Source organism: Poecile atricapillus, chromosome 11, assembly GCF_030490865.1.
Source record: "Poecile atricapillus isolate bPoeAtr1 chromosome 11, bPoeAtr1.hap1, whole genome shotgun sequence".
In the NCBI taxonomy this organism is placed as follows: domain Eukaryota; kingdom Metazoa; phylum Chordata; class Aves; order Passeriformes; family Paridae; genus Poecile; species Poecile atricapillus.
The window spans coordinates 17,637,268-17,654,820 of NC_081259.1; the positions used below are offsets into that span (position 1 = coordinate 17,637,268).

The following is a 17,553-nucleotide window of genomic DNA, read 5'->3' on the forward strand; positions in this document are numbered from 1 at the left end:
TTCAGGATTTACTACTCTCCACAGAGCTTGTTATTAGGGACTGAGGGAACTGTCATTGCCACACAGCTGAACCCTGTGGAGACAGATGTCATTTCAAAATGGACTAGAGGAGCCCAGCAGCACAGGTGTGCTGCAGATTTCACAGTTCTTGACATCATCAGTGCTAACATGGAGCTACCTTATTTGATGCAGCACAGATTAAAAAAACTGACCACAAATGGTGAAGAAACTGCAATAGGATGTACTCTGCTGTAAATGGCAGCACATTCCGGGCAAGAAGTGGAAGAGAAAAATTACTTTCCTGTGACTAGATAGCCAGATTAACTTAAACCCAGTAAAATTTCATAGGCCACTTACCTAAAATATGATCCAAAATCAAGCACTGCATTTTGGAGAAGAAAAAAAGTAACCAACAACTGGGTTTTGATCCCTACATTTGTTTGATGACTACTTCACCTAATGTTCACTGCACATTCACTAATGATGTCTTAGAATTTTCAGATACTGTGCATTGAAAGATTGCCTTAAAAAATAATCACAGTGATCTGTTGTATCACACAGACAGGTGTGGTTCAGGTGTATGGCTTCTCAGATATATTTGGGATAGGTACATGATAGCTGTCACTTGACTGGAAATAAAACCCCCAAAATACAAAATGTTCCTTGCATGATTATAGCTCCATTAATTACTTGGTTTTGTTGGTATGAAACCTTCCAAAACAGACAACTAGAAAGGCTGCAATTATTCTGCAACTATCTTCTGGCTGCAGTAGACAAAGAAGAGCAGAGACAGCAGTAAATAAACAAAGTTCCAACTGCAGCACAAGACCTATATGAGTGTAGGTGGGAAGGTTTGATCCATGAATCGTGGAAGTCAGGAAACACCCCTGCTGCCCTCAACAGACACTGATTTAGGCATTACCTGAGCTAAGGAGGCTGAGGAAGGTAACAGGGTAAGTCAGGCTACAGAAGGTTTCCTACCAGTCCCTTTAAGCAGGAGGTAAAGAAAGGTCTAAAAAGGACACTTCAAACTATTAACCTGGACAGGCTGGATGTCACAAACACACACACACAAAAAAAAAAACCAAACTAAAACTAAATCTACATGAAACTGGCTGGAAATAGGGTTTATACTGGATGTATTCAAGATTATATTGAAATGCTTCTCAAAACAGTACTGTTTCTGTATTCAGCAAATATTGGTGTACTTGTTCAATAATTTGTTAAAACCTTGCAAATATACTTTCTCATTTCTTACTCCTGGTATTACTTTGGGCTTTATTTTCCAACAGAAAGTGGAAATACACATAACATGGGCAAAGGCTGCATCACACAGCTCATCCAACCAGGAAAAGTGGAGGCAGTTAAAAGTCTCTGGGGGTATATTTTACTATTTTGGTTTTCAGAGCTGCTCTCAGTTTGTACATTTCTTTTCTGTAAAAAAAGGAAAATTCAAACTTCATCTGATTTATTATATTTTCAAGAGAGAAAAATCAGGGTTAGAAAAGCAGCACTGTTCTTGGGTTTTGTACTCAAATATGCACTTCATGGAACTATGAAGATACCCCAGTTTAAGGGCCAATTCTGCATGAAGAGAACATAAGAGACTTTCTGTATAGGAAAGAAAAGTGCACTGTGGATCATGGGAAACATTAAGCTTTAATTACAGTTTTGCTGCAATTCAAGGGTAGTATTTGGCAAGAGACTGAAAAGAGCTCTAAGTGCAGTAAATTTTCCTTCTGTAGTATCTCTGAGCTCTAGGTGGCCAGCTCTGCCTAAGAAATCCCCTCTGTGTTCCTTCAGGAAATGACAGGTCGTTGTGCAGCGCTGCCCTGCGAGCAGGACAGGGCTCTGGCAGCAGAGAGAGCCTCGTCACTGGTGAGGTGCTGGAGGATTTCCCCGCGGGTAATTCTGCCAGCACTGCCCAGCACACCTTTCACTGAGCGCTGAAACATAATACCTGCAATCCTCTTGGAGAGATCTGCTGGCAACAATGAGCTGGCAGCTGCTCACAGCACAGTGCACAGGTTGCATTTGGGTTTTCTTTGTGTCAAAGAACTCGGACTATCTTTTTAAAGTCCTCATCAACAGTCCTATGGCTTGTTGATTCTAACAGCATCACTTAAATTATTAAAAGTATGTACATAACTTTTCAATTAACAAACTGCTTGGCTCATGAAAACACATACACACAATTTATAAGTAGAAAACCAGGACTAAATATCTTATGATGAGCAGGTCACTATGAATTAAAAATGAGTTTTCAAATAAAATATTTAATGACATTTCAAATTAAATGAAACACTAGAAAATTAAAACTTTCATTGCTGAAGAGTCCTATTTAAGCACTTCAGCAAATCAGACTCTGGCAATGTATTGACCTGACTTAGATTCCAGACACTGAAACAATTAAGAATCAAACACACAGAGAGAAATCATTATAGTCTATACTTCAAATATTCCTATAGGGTGAGTTAAAGAAAACAACCTCAGAAAATGCTAAAGATAGAACAATACCCACTCAGAGAGCTCCTGGTACACATGCTTTGGCAGAATTTATTAGTAGAAGCAAATAAATCAATTTCTATAGAGTACAGTAGATCCAGACACCAAATACAAACAACAAATGAATTTTATTCTTTCAAGGCTTTATTCTTATTTATCTCCTGGTGTTCTTATAGTCTAGATACTTTAACATGTCTGTGAAGCATGCAAAAATTTCCAAACTAAAAAAGCTATTTTACCTACCGTAAACTGGTGTATCAACAGGTCCATCAAAAAAGTGATCTTATTACTAAAGAGGATATAGGTGCAGTTTTCTATGCAGTTGCTGCAGGTGAGGCTGTAAACATTTACTGTACTGCACAGTGACCTAAAAAATCAGAAGGGAAGAAAATTAGAATTTTACTTTCTTCAGTTTCTTTTATTAAAAGCAAATAAATGGCAGCACATCAAAAAACAACTTTGCAGGAATTCACATTAATTTTCTTCAACATAGGATTCCTAACAGAACTAATACCTTAAATGAAATCAATTAAATTACTTCAAAACAGTAAAGCCACACACTGTGGGTACTAGACTCTCCTGTATTCTAAACTTTGAGCAAAACTGATACAGAACATCAGCAATTTCATCACTTGGATAGGTATTTCCTTGTGTGTGGCTCACAGCTCGCACACACTGAACTCTTTCCTGGCAGGACCCTCAAGCCCTGTGTGAAGTATTTGACAGCAATTCCCAGGACAGCAGGGCCAGCTCTAGAGAGAAGCTGCCAGCAGTGCCTGTGCTCCAGCACAAGGAGTAGGGATGATGAAGGAACTGGCAGAGCCCAGCAGGTGAAATGCCTGTCACAGAAGTCACATTGTCACCCACTTGTCACTCCCTGCAGTGCTGCTGTGCTGCTCCAGCTGTGCACTCCACCTGTGGCTGGAGTAGAGGGGACAGCTCTGCAATGAGAACACCAAAAATGCAAGCCCATGCACCACTGCTCTCTGCACCACGGGCAGTGAGTTCCATCTGCTCCAATTAAAGTGTTCTTCTCAAAACAGGCCTTGCAGGGAAGCTGGGACCAGCCCTAGAGAACATTCTCACAGAGATTAATCTTACCAAAGAGAACCCCATTTCAGAATAAACAAGAAGTTTGTTTCTTGAGCTTTGCTTACTACAAAAGCCATCACTGTTACTTCATAAACACACACACACAAACACATGACACAAATGCATCATAAATACATCCAATAATAAATACAGATGTTTCTCTAAAGTAAACCAAAATAAAAAGAACTTTTACTTTGTTGAGTTTTTCTCAACACGTGAAAAAAATGAGACTAAGTTCAAATAAGCTCCAAAGAAGAAAATAAATTATGAGCACTGTTGAAAGGTCATACAAAAGTGGGACTGCAACAAACATCAAGTTACTGCACCAAAATCATCAAAGCTGGCATTTAACAGAACAAGCTGTGGACTAATTCAGCATACTTCTGGACTGAGTTTTATTCTTTATCTTTCACCTCTAATACTCTTTGAAACAACAAAATTATTTACACAATAAGGACTGTGGCTTTACTGATGCTGGGCTCATTGCTGAGGCATCTGGGCACTTAGCCTGGCTCCCCAGAGCTGAAATGGAAGCCTCTCACATACATACATTGTATTTCTCAAGCAAAGGAAAGCTGGAAATGCTCAGAGGCCAGAAAAAGTGGAGTATATTTTTTTCATTTGTATGGCTGTATTGTCTTCTCTTTAGCTGAAAAATTTAGAAAAGAAGTGAATGGATATTTTTACTTCTCTTCCTTTTCTGAGTATCACCATATTATTACCAGTTTTATTAATTTAACTGTACTGGTAATTATTTTTACTCTACTGCCTAATTAAATCAATTTCAATCTGCAGCTTACATGATGTGAAAACAGTATTAAATAATTATTTATTGACCAATAGCAGGTTAATATTCATCTATTTCACCTAATTTTTACCCTACAAGGATAAGACCTAGAAATAATTGAAGCAGCATGCTTCATGTTCGTTTTTACAAATCTGTCTTGCAACACTATTCTCTCTTCCTCTCCTGACCATATAAGAGGATTTAGTTCCCTTCTCTCAGTAATGCTGAAAAAAATATTTTCATTAGGCATCTCCTTCTACCTTTCATGAAGATTATTCCCTTGTGTAGGTATGTTTAGAGAAAGAGAGAGAGGAAACTATATTGGTAGTCTCTATTTTCTGTTAAGATGCTTTAAATCAGCTTCTGTCATTTTATCAGCTATTCTAAAATAAAGATCAATTCTATTTAAATATAAACATTATAATTCATCCAAAGTGTCAAATATGAACCTGTAGGTTAATTCTGACAGCATTTCAGAGTTCTGAGGTGATTTAGTTAAATCACTGCAATAAATGCTTTTTGATATATGGGATTCCTAATTCCTAAGAGGATCATTTATTTTACACTTGAAAACACAAAAACTTCCCACTTTATATGAAGACCAAATTCCACTGTAAGAATGCATCATGCTTTTGTATTTCCCAAGTGAACCTCACGTCACAAAGAGTACTGGTGTTTCCAGAGACTCTGATAATGCATTTGAAAAGGTGCTGGAAGCAAATGGATGTCAAATTAATTTTTCACAACAATAAAGAGGGTTCATTTAATTGATACCATAAGCTTGCTAACAGCAGCTCGTCTGAACACATTCTGATCACGGCACACGCTCAGCTCTGCCTCAGCCCCACAGCCTGACTGCAATTCAGCACCAGGAGTGTCAGCACAGAAGTGTCCCCAGGTGGTTGGCAGTGTTAAATGGCAGATTAGAGACAGCACAACTAATTTCTTTACTTTAATCTTATTAAGAGAACAACAGCTGTCAACTGTCATCATTTCTGCACAAGGCCTCGGAGACAAGCAAAGGGCTACGAACGGCAGAGCCACAACTTTATTTAACCACACATTAAATTCACTGGGATGAAAACCCAATGTATTTCCCACCATTTTCTTTCTTTTTGGAAGAAAACCACTGCTCTGAATTCCCAAGGTGTTATCTGCAGAGCTCCCAGAGCCAGCAGAAGGCCTGAGCTCTGCAAAGCAGGTGGTTATTGATTACTGATGTTGCTGTAAACTTTGTATGTAAACTTTTGCACCCACAAATCAGCTTTCCAGCTCCAGCCCCAGCACCTTCACTCCACCCCACGGCCAGGCTGCCCTCGGATGCAAGGCTTTCCTCCAGAGTAAATCCAATTATAAAAAACTCCTTACGGTACACAAGCTTGGAGCCAAAAAAGCAATCTGTCTTTAAACTGGACAAAAATATACATCTGTATGTTATGTTTATTTTATATGAGTATGAAGGAGGAGGAGAGGAGGATTCATTTTAATCAAGCTAGATCTCAACAGTTTATATGTCTGCACGTGATTTTTTTTTTTTTAATGTTAGATCATCTTCATTTCCTCAATTTGCCTGATATAAACAAGTTGACAAACTTTAACTTTTACTAAAAATACTGAGGTATTAACAGTATGCAATCATGGAAAACTAATCCATGATAGTGCATCAGGATACAAGATACACCAGGAGGCAAGAACTCAACTTTTGCTGTACAAAAACATCATCATCTTATAACAATTCACCTGTTTCAAGTGTAAAGCTTTTCCCTGTTCTTACAACTTCTGATGTTACAAAAGAACATACTTTGATTAACAATGAATAACCCTAAAAGCTCAATTTGGCAGTGCAATAATACAAAACTAAACATTATCAAATTTAGGATGTGTTAATTCAGTAGAAAACTGCTCAATTTAACCAGTTTGAATATTATGCAGCACTCTGATGGGGAAAGGGATCAGTATTGGTAATTACCTGCTGAGCTGCAAAGAAGTGGGAGGTGAAATATTACCAAAAAATGGTGCACAGAACAGCTGTAGAGTGGAATGGGTAAGGAACCATCAAGGTAAGAATACAGATTGAAACAACAATAAACCTGCATGAACAGCAAACCTGCAGCTTAAGAAGTGTATGCTCCTAAACCCAAGTAAAAACTACAGAGAACAAGTTATAAAAACACCTCTTAGTTCAAAACAGTTCTTAGTGAAAAATATAATTTGTATCAATGCTATCCAAAATATTATGGGGGCACTAATTTCTTCTTTTTATGCATGTGATTATGGTTTGAGCTTTTTTATCCTGATAATATTTGCTTATATAAATGATGCAAGAAACTGTATGAAAATAGAAGATACATTAAATTTGACTTCAATGCCACCTTAACTCGTAGCAAAAGTCCAACTTTGTTCCTTACACAACTACTGCCAATTTCTCTTCTAAAATACTTGTCACTCAAGGAAGTCAAAGTATTTCTCAAATGTTAATTAAACAAACCCTACAAGCCTCATTTGTTAGCAGGTTTGTTACCAACATGTCATGGTAAATGAGCTGCACATTGCAAGGCAACCCAAGGGATGAGACTCATCTCCTGCTCTTCATCTGAAGGCATTAAATTGTTTTGCTGGGCAGCTTCCTTTTGCTCTTCTGTAGAAGTGTAAGAAGAATATCATAGGGCTCAAAACCTTTACAAATTCTGCTGACTGTGTTTTTTCTTGTTTTATGGAGAAGTGGATAAATCCTGGAAAACTACAAAATGCTGCTTTGAGAAATAATACGGCTGTACATTAATTTTTATGTTAACACCAAAAATAAAACTTATCATAACCCACTGCTTTCTCTTTCCTTTTCCCAGTGATTTATTTGAAGGGGAGAAAAATTGCCCCAACATCAAATGTATCATCTGTCTCATAAATGTCACGTCTTCCTCACAGCATTTCCCATCCTGCTGCTCTGACTACCGGGCTGGTACAAAACAACAGGCATATTGTTAAATCTTCTGATAATAAAGCTTTATCTTGTAGACATGGGATTAAAGTTCTGAGCTGCACCATACAGCCAGGATTTTGGGGAAAGAGAGATGTAGATAATAGCCCATGTAATCTCCTCACCTACTTGTAAATAGCTTATCCTCATCACAAAGCAACAGACAAATTCCCAATTTAAGATGAGTGCAAATGGTTAAACGTTTCAAGAACCCACAAACAATCTGAAGTACAGTAGTGTCCTTTAGGCAAAGCATATTTGGCTGGGGAAAGACTGGAGGGCAATTGATGAAAGGTCTTCATTTGACTTCTCTCCACAGGGCTTTGCTTTGTCTTTAAACAGAGAAAACTGCTGCTACACCAGATTCAATGTTCAAGAAATCAGGATGTAAATGACATGTACGCAAAAGAAAGATAAGTAACTTCAAACTTGTTTCAACATTAAGTGACAAATGTGATCTGAATTCTCATTTAAAGAATTAAACATAGTCTATAATTGCCCTTGGTTTTGAACCTCCCTCAAACACTCTGTATGTGAAAAATTTCTTAAATCCTTTCAGTGAGGCCATAACACCCATGAATATGGTTTGTGCCTGGTTCAAACTGCTCACAGAAAGTCCTAGCCTCTGGAAGTACTGCTTGCTCTCAATAGTTGAGGTGCAGATTCTGCACAGAACATTCTTCTCCACCAAAAAGACCACAGAAATACCAACAGAGGAGGCTCTGCACCTCATGCAGCAGCACCAAGTTCCTTGGGCCATTTCCAGCAGACTCCAGACTCTCTAAGCCTGACTCAAGCAGTCAGACTCTCACAGACCAACCCTGCAAGAGCTGTTTGCTCCAGAGAGCAGGATCCCGTGTCAAATTACGTGCAAGCTGATGGATAACTTCCCAACTTCCATACTCTCAGGTGCCTACAAACTGGAGACTGCAATTTGCTGTGAAGCTGAATGAAATGCTGTATTTCAGGAATGGAGCAAAGCTCTTCAGAAGATGTTTTTAACATACAATGCTGTCAGAACAGTTTATATTAATCTCTTTTCTGCCCCCGTATTTCCTTTGGAAATATGGCTAGTGGAAAATCTGTGTTAATAAAACAATGTTTAGAGAATTTTTCAAAGATGCAAAAACTCTTTATAAAAACTCAGTCATGAACAGGCTCAGGAATCTGAGGGACCACTGGTCTGAAAAGGGTGTGAGACAGACAGTGACTGCCAGAGAGAGGAGCCTCTGATCAACGCTCTGGATGTGACTCCTGTTACACAAATGTGGCTGACATGGGGCTTTATTTGTCAGCACACAAACTCCTTCGAGACCTAATACATTCCCAAACTGCCTCACAAACTTCAAACCCAATGTTTCCTGTAATGTAAACACAATGTTCTCAAACCTTCCCAACAAAGATTACCTAAGCAAGACTTTGCTTAAAAGGAAAGAACAAAAATCAAAGATGTATGGATTGTGCACATTCTAAGAATTTAAAGCTCAGTTTAAACAAGGCTTTAAACAGGGCAGAGTGAAATGCTGTCCCTTGTGAAGTTTATCCCACATCTATGAGATCACTCAAAATCAGTGTCTACAAATGAAGAAGCCCCAAGGCTGTCCCTGAGCTGCTCACTCAGCCCAACTCAGGATTGCCCACCAGTGTAGCTGCTGGACTTGCAGTGCATTTGGCACGACTGCAAAGGCAGGAATTTTATTTATTCTCTTACAAATGTGAAGTCAAGATATTAAAAAAATGTTTTTTCCTTAGTGCTCTTTCCTAGCACTCCTAAACACATATTTATGTCTCTTAACATCAGCAAGTTTTGATCCAAACTCTCACACTGTCGTGCCTAAATTACAATTATACCAATATTACAAAATATCTACAAACAATGGCAATGGTACACACCAGGATACCCTGGGTTTGGTTCATCTTGTACCAAAACCACACCTAGCTCTGCTCTGAAAGCACCTATGTATTTTTGATTGTATAAAAACTAGAGTTAGAGATTAGGGAAAAGAGCATGCTTTTGAGTTACCAGTTTTTGCAGGAATTCTGCTTAGTCACCACCTTCTTTTTTAAGGATTAGACATTTAAACCCTTCCATTCTTCCATTTTGTAAAGAGGAATTTCTCTAATCCACAAGAATTTTGATTTACCTGTTTGTAGGAGGCCTTTCAGCTAGCAGTATCTTACAACTATTTCATTTTAAAAGCAGGCAGATTCCACTGAATTACAACCCTTAAAAAAATTCTCCTGCTTCCCACTAGAGATCTCTGTAGACTAACTTCAAAAGATATCTATCTCCTCCTCTGTGAAACACAGTTTCATCTTTTTTTATACAATTAGCTGCTGCTCAGATATATCATAGCTCAAAATAAAACCACCACATTAAGAAACCAGAGGGTGAGTGGAAATGTCTTTCACCTTCCATGGCACAGAGAACAGCAGGGTTTTTTGCTCTGAAGTCCAACACAGGACTAGGAGAAGAAGCAGCAGTGAAGCAGCAGCTATGAAATGAATATTCCAGTGACTCTAAGTGCAGGTGAAGGAACCCATCATACTCACTTAAAGGGAACCCGGGCAGCTGCACTCAGGCTGGTGGGAGAAGTCACCGTCTGAAGAACATTTTCAAGAGCAGTCAGTCCTCCTGCAGCCCGGAATGCAATTTTGTCTGCTGTGTTCTGAAGAAACACAAACACAGAAGAGAACCAACAGAAATGAAAGAAAAGTCTACATAAAGGGTACATCTGACAGTTGTGGATTCTGTCAGTGTAGAAAGTCCTTAATACATGTATTTATCATGTTGGACACCTTTGAAAAAGAGCATTTCACTGCTCGTGCACAAGAAAGAGCACTTTATAGAGCAGGAGTTGAAACTCTCAGGAGCTATTTTTTTCATTTATCATATATACATATCCAGTACTACACAGGTAATACATTTGAATACCATATTTTCAGTAAGTACATACAATTATAGGGACTTTAATAAAGTTTGTCTTCACCTTTTGCTATTACCTTTGTAGCTATACTGCTCTGCATAATTTTAAAAATACAATCTTTAGATGGGCACCTCCTCCTTTTTACAAACTTTTCCGACAGAAGAAACCTTCAGGCTTGATTTATAAATATGAATATTATAAAATAGCTTAGGCAGATCCCTTATCTGAGGTACCCACTTGGAACTGGCACATAGCAGAATTTTACACTTAAACACCATTCTATCATTATTCTCACAGTTTGCAAATGACTTTTTTGTCATTTTCCCAAAAATGGGATTTTGCTGAAGCAGATCCAGTATTTTAGAACTTACACTCTTTTTCTTTCCTGCAAAATTGGTTTAATCTCCTCTGTTTACAATAAAGCAAGTAAAATCTTCTTATTCTCTAAGCTGTTTTGTATAGTTTTATTGGCAGTTTGTATTTGATCATCTTGATTTTGTCAATGATGATGATGATATTCTGTTAATAAGAAATAATTTCTTCTCTTCCCCTGCCAGTGTTGAAAGCGCTTCACTTGTGGGGAAAAAAGGGAAGTCCTCTATAAACATGATTATTATTATTAGTTTGTGAAGTATGTATTCTACTGTAACAGACTGCATAACAGAAAAATCTCCTAGTAACTCTGACAATAAAATATTTATCTGAACTACTAGAAAAATAATAAAACAGCTGTAGTATGATTTAGATGGGCAGCATTTTCTGCTGTGAGATCAGACATTACACACAGAAGTACATATCTTAAGTTTTATTCAAATCATGCAACTTTCTCTCCATTAAGTTTCAGTCAAGCAAACAGCTATATTGTATTTAATTTACAAACTACAGAAAAACTATTCACAGTAGTCAGATATTCAAAAAGGAGGCATTTTCCACAATTAATATGAATGGCATTTAGATTTTTAGACAACCAGAAGATTTATCATCCAAGGGATAACTGGCCACAAATGAGTGGGAATCTGTACACCATCTCATCCAGCAGTTAAGAAAATCAACCAGTGATTTCCTACAGGCTAGTTGGTAAGTATAATTTCTAGCAGTTCATTTTAGCCCAGTAAGCCCAGTAAGTGTGCCTTAATTCCAGAGTTATTTCTGAGTTTCACTCATATATTCTTCCTTTGCTTCCTCTTCCTCCCATCTGAAAAATATCTCAAACCTGCCTCGTTAAGCTCCCTTGGCTCCCAATAACACTTTCCACCAACTCCTGGTAGAGCCATAAAGAAAAGTCCCGAAGAGCGAAGGAACAGTTGTGCCATAAATCATCATCATCGATTTGATTTGAGCACCCTGGCTCACAGCCACAGTTCTCAAACCTCCTCCTGCCCTGCTCCCCCAGTGCTGCAGCGCTCCCAGACACAGCCCAGGCTCTTTCTAACCTTGCCATGCTTCAGCTGAAAGCCCTGCAGGTGTAAAGAGACATGCTGTTATCTGCAGAGTGCCTTTCCTTGGCCATGGGCACAGCCTGGCAGCGCAGAGCAGGAGCACAGGAGGAGCTCAGAGCTGAGCAGCACAGCAGCGAGGGTTGTGACACTGCTGATTTATCTGTCAGTGCTCCTCCAGCTCCAAATGTGCCCAGCACTTGCCACTTCTCACTTTCCCTATTTCTCTTGGGAGATTATGCCACAACCTATTAGCTCTTGTGGCAAGAAGTCTTTCCTGTCATTCAGACCAAATATGCCCTTTCTCTATTTCATCCCATTACTCTGAGTTATATCCAATTTATTGCATTCATTTTGTTTGTCCCCTAAGCAATTGCTCCATTCTTGAACTTGTACACTGCTTCTTTTTCCTTCTTGGCTTGTTTCTCAACTCTATGTTCTCTTTAATGCTAAACTCCACCTTTTGTATTTTTTCACATGAACTTTTCTTATCTGTGAAATTTTTTCCCAGAACTCCTCTTTTCTCCAAGAATACCTGGTAATGAAGTGTCCAGAAAGGAACTTCCCCCTATCCCAGATCAGTTACTAGAGCCACACTGAAAGAGACAACATCTCCCTATTCTGAGGGGAGGTTTTCATGTATCTGTTTTAAAAATATATAAATCTTTTGAAGCTGTTTCATCTCCTATGTGCTCTCCTTCCATTTCAATCTGGAGCATCACTTGTTTTATAGACAGACTTTTTCAGAGCACCCGGTCCACTTTTGTCTAATACTTTACTGAAATGCAAGTCTACTTGTCAAAATACAAATTTTTATTTTAAAAACTTCTGTTACTGCTACAGTTTTCTACCAAGCAGATGGGAATCTGTAATTTCTTCTGATTTTATATGGTTTAGCTACATGTCCCACCACTCCTCTTTCTAGATTACTCATAAAAATTCATTAGCATTTTGATGCTTATGAATGAAAATAAATCCCTAACGATGTGCATGGAAGAGAAGGAGAAGATTCAGTAAAAGCAAGATACAAGCAGCAGCAAAGCTGGGGAAGATCCATGAGCACAGTATTTGTTACCTGTGCTCACAGAGCTCTCTAAAACTGCCATGTAGGGATACATGGCTTTTAGTACATTGTATATATTTCTCTCCAGTGATTCATTTAAGATGGAGAAATCCCAGGGCTTCTAATCCATTTCTTGGAAGGCAATGTTGATGTTGAAGTAACTGCTGGTATCAGGCACTTACGAATGACCTTGGTCCCCACCTGAGTGTCCAGCCCTCAGGAATCCCAGGATCACAGTTCCTGGAGCTTGGCCATGGGAGATGAAAGGAAAACGTGCCTTGTCCATGAAGGAACAGAAAAGTCCTTTAATACTGCACTGCTGATGTTTGCAGGGTGAACACCACGGGACTAGAGGAAACACTGGAAAAAGAAATTGTCCCTTCGCCGCCCATTCCAAGACCTCGTACTGGCAAGCTGTTAAACAGAAACCTCCCTGGTGTTGAAACATATTGTCATTCTATCTCTGAAGCAGCCAAATCACACCAAATTATTATAAAATATGTCTGAATTAATTCCTACTTGAGGCAATTTTCAAATTTTAAGTATTTTTATATTCACCTAAAGAAATCTTTCTTGGATCATAAAAATACGTGATCAAGACAGCTTATCCAATTTGTCTTTCTCTCAAAAATGAACTAATATCCTTGAAAATATGATGTCCTGTAGTGCTAAAGCTTTACATTAGCTGATACATATTGTAACAGGAATTCAAAAGAAGTGGACTGAGGCATCTCAGTTACTCAGAGCCCTTGCTCACATACTTTTCTTATTTAAACTGATCCCTGCCTGAACCTGTGTCAGAAAAACCCATTCAGGTAACTACAACTTTTTCTCTGATGACACCCAAAGCTCTGAGCAGGCATTAGGCATTATGTGAGTATCAAAAATGACAGATCCTACAGGGAATAAATGTTAAATCCCTATTTGAAAAGAGCATAAGCCAGCATTGCATGTTTTTGCTGCTCGAAAGGAGCCTCCAGACTTCTAACTTGGCCTCCCAAATTAATTATCTCTCCTGTTTATGAAACCTGGTTCATGATTTCATTGCAGGAACTGTTCTTTGAGTAGTTGCACATTTAGATTGGGAGGGTTATTCTGCAATCGATACCATGGGATTCATGTTCCTTGAACAACAGAAAATATATAAACATGTTTTTATACATTGTTTTTAAACAGTGTGTAAAAATTTTATTTGCCAATATGTTTTTTTTAGAAATTCACAACTATTCAAATAGCATTTCTAAACAATTTGATTTTTAAACACAAGAGCATTTCTGTGCTCTGAAGTTACCTGGTGACACAGGACAGCAGAGACAAATGAACAAGGAGGCAAAAATGATTATTACTGTCATCCCTGCATTTTTAAACACAGATGAGGAGGCTCAAAAACCCTGGGGATGCTACCTAGATGTGTCCTAAACATCAGAAAACAAAAACAGAGATGCAGCTCTTCAGAGCAGCGGACGCAGCACTCAAATCCAACCCATCCAAAGAATCTGTTTCCCTTATCCCTCCCAAGCCCATCATTGGCAACTACAGTGGTCATGTTCACACAGGAGGAAAGCCAACCCAGGTAATGTGACAGGAAGCATGTATTTAATCTCTGCACCATTATAAACTCGTCATTTGAAGACACAACCACTAATTTAGGCAGAACACTGCATGAATCAAGTAACTTAGTGGGAAGTGTGTGTACACTACTGCATGTGGCACAGTAAACAGAAATAGTGACAAATTAGACACACCATGTAACCATTTTATGGATTAATTATGAATTAAATATATTTAAAAACTTCAAAATAATCTTTAAAAATAAAGGACAAACAATCAAGACAGCTCCCTGCACAGTGGGTAAGCATAGCTGACTTATTTACTTACCTGTTACAACACCTTAATGGATCTGAATTTCCCTTCTCTCCTATGGCTTGAGTGACAACTGACTAATAGGATTACAGGCTCTGTTCCAATAATACAGCTCAGCTACATGCCAGCAAAAAATGACAGCCTAAACCTGAATTACATGGCCTGGGAATCCATCCAATTATTAACTAAAGTAACTGTTATTACCTAACCTAATCAAAGGAGAAGCAGCTGTTAATCTTTGGTGGCCTGCAGTGTAGTAGCGGTCAGACTGGATGGACTGTCTTTGTACTTGACTCCTCTACAGACAATAATTATGTCCTTTGTGATCAAGAAGGAAGGGCTTCCTAACCTTTCAGACAGAGGCAGCAGATGGGGAACAACTGCTTGTGTGTTCATTAACAAGATAGGGTAGATTTTATCAGGGTTTGGCATCTGTGGCACCCTCGGAAGCACCACTTACCCGAGGACACAAGTATGTTTGGCAAATTCTAAAATGAGCAGACTAAATAGAAAGTTCAATATGATGTTTTCATCTCATTATCTGACATTTGGTACAGAAAAATACACACAGCTCAAAAACAGTGATTTACACATATGCCCCATCCTACCCAACGTGGCCAACAAAGAAACACATGAAAAGGCCAACTGGCCTGTGCTGGTACTTGGCTGGCTTTTGTTGCATTCATCAAAAAAGTGGCATAATGTGAACTGTGTGCTTCAGAAATAAAACCAAACTGGGGGAAAATGCTGCTGAATTTATACAAGTCAGCGGGTAACACAAAGTAACACAGAGGGAAATAAAGGCAGCACCGCTTTGCAACACCAATTGGGTTGTGTGTTCAATATCCCAGGAAAACAGCGAGACCAAACCCTGTCCTGCACCTCTGCTCCCCTCTCTCTGCACAGGGCACTGGCAAACTGCAGCACTTGTAGAGCAGAGGAGGTCAGAGATATCTGTCTCACCAGGAGGCAAGACAGAAGTGTCACTTAGTTTATGCTGGGGAAAGTAAAAATCTGCTGGGATGACAGTGTGGAAGGACCTGAATGAGAAGATGTCTGATAATGCACAGGAACAGCTAATATTTGGAAGCTGAAAGCAAATTAATTCAGGTGAGAATAAAATGGGTTTTTTTTAATGCCAAGCATAATTAATGATGAGTATAATATACTTAGCAAATATAGTCAACTCTCAATCATTTAAAGTTTTTAAATCAAACCTGATTATCTCCTAGAAAAATGTGATCCCAGTTAAATCATAATTTATTAATTTGGTGCAAGAGTTATTGGGTGAAATCCAATGTCCTGGACCAAAGTACTCACTTCCATACATCTCTCCTGTTAAAGTGTTGTTATTAGTTAATAAGTAGAGCAGAATCAGAAATAAAGCTGAGCTTTAACCACTGAAATGATTTAATGCCAGTTTTGCTATCTCTGCTCTATGTGACTTTAGCCTATTTTGACTACTTGAAATATTTTTGAACTAATTGAAATACTCTGGTGTAGACCCTCCCTCAAAGACAAACATCCAAAATAAATATTTTCATGTAGGCTAAAAAGGAAATTTAGAAAAATTATTTTTCCTTCATTAACCTAAAGAACATTTTCTGCTGGTCCTGCAGAATGTCCAAATCACAAGCTGATCTGGAAAGCCCATTTGAACAGAGCTCAGGAACTAAAGTATTTCAGAAGAAATTATTTCTGAATGGAACCCAAATACTTCAAAACATGTTCACTTCTATTTCTAGAAGAAAACATTTGTGCAACTCTTATTATAAACTGTTCATTGATGGAAGAAATAATAACTAATTAGTAAAATATAGTTGAAATCCATCTTAAGAATTTTTTTCTTTCCTTTTATCTAGTGTTTGAAGATTCTATCTAAAATGCCAGAGGCTAAGAAATGCAGTTCAAAGCTGGCTTAGAAAAACAAACCAGACAACTGAATATTGGGCTGGCTTCTCTTTTTCTCTTTTTTTTTTTTTAACCTTTCCTCTCCCTTTAAATAAATACACAAGTTTATCTACATGTACATACAAACCCATGGACACATTGGTGACTGTAGAAAATCTACATTCTTTGAGTAGTTCTCAGACTTTATACAGTGAAAATCCCTGGAGAGTACACCAAGGTAGTACCTTCTATTAAAACAGGCAATTTTGTTCCCTGAAACACTTCTCTTTAGTGAAATTAGTGTAATAATAATCTCCCACTCCATGTGAAAAACTCAAACCAGTTTTCAAACATGAGTGAATTCATCCACAATAAAATTTCAACCACTGAATATCAATGAAAACTAGTTTGGGATTAAAACATGAGCCAGAACTGGCTAAGTGTTGTTTGAATTGGAGGGAGGCATTCATTCCCATCAAAGAATATTTCTCATGTATTTGTATGCATTTCTTCCTCCTGCACTGCTTATGGGTTAAAGCTGCAGCAAGGGAGGCCTTGGGAAATGCTCCATCCCATTTTGCCCTGCTCAGCAAAGTGCAGATTCTGAAGCCTGAAAGGTGATTTTGAAGCCTTGAAGGAAAGGCAGCTGCTCTGGCTGTGCACTCCTAGCTCAGGTAGGAGTGGAGGTTCCCTGGCAGCTGCTGGAGAAGGGGCCTGGGGAAGGTGTTTCACTCCCTGCACAAGCTCAGCACCTGCTCATGCCCATGGAAAGCTGCCTCTGGCTCCTGAGCCATCTGGGTAACACTGGCTTTTTACCTCCAGAGCTCAGGTATGCCAACTGCAACTTCACAGCCTGGATTTAGCACAGAGGAAGACAAATATCTAAGAACAAAAAGGGTGAAAAAGCAAGCACTTGATACAGGGTTCAAATGCAATATAAAAATGAGGCTCACCTTATTTTTTAACTGTATCAAAAATAAAAGAAGAGGCATTTTTGACTATCCTCTCCAAAA

General features: G+C 38.5%; 1 protein-coding gene across 2 annotated transcripts in view; it reads right to left on the minus strand.

The window, feature by feature from the left end:
• Positions 1-17,553, minus strand: part of SCAPER (S-phase cyclin A associated protein in the ER) — a 134,204-nt gene that overhangs the window by 40,014 nt on the left and 76,637 nt on the right. For both annotated transcript variants that reach the window (XM_058847150.1, XM_058847149.1), the window contains exons 24-25: positions 9,915-10,030; positions 2,749-2,872 (exon numbers count right to left, since the gene is read on the minus strand). In XM_058847150.1, coding sequence (XP_058703133.1) covers positions 2,749-2,872; positions 9,915-10,030 — 240 coding nt within the window. The remainder of the gene's footprint in view (positions 1-2,748; positions 2,873-9,914; positions 10,031-17,553) is intronic.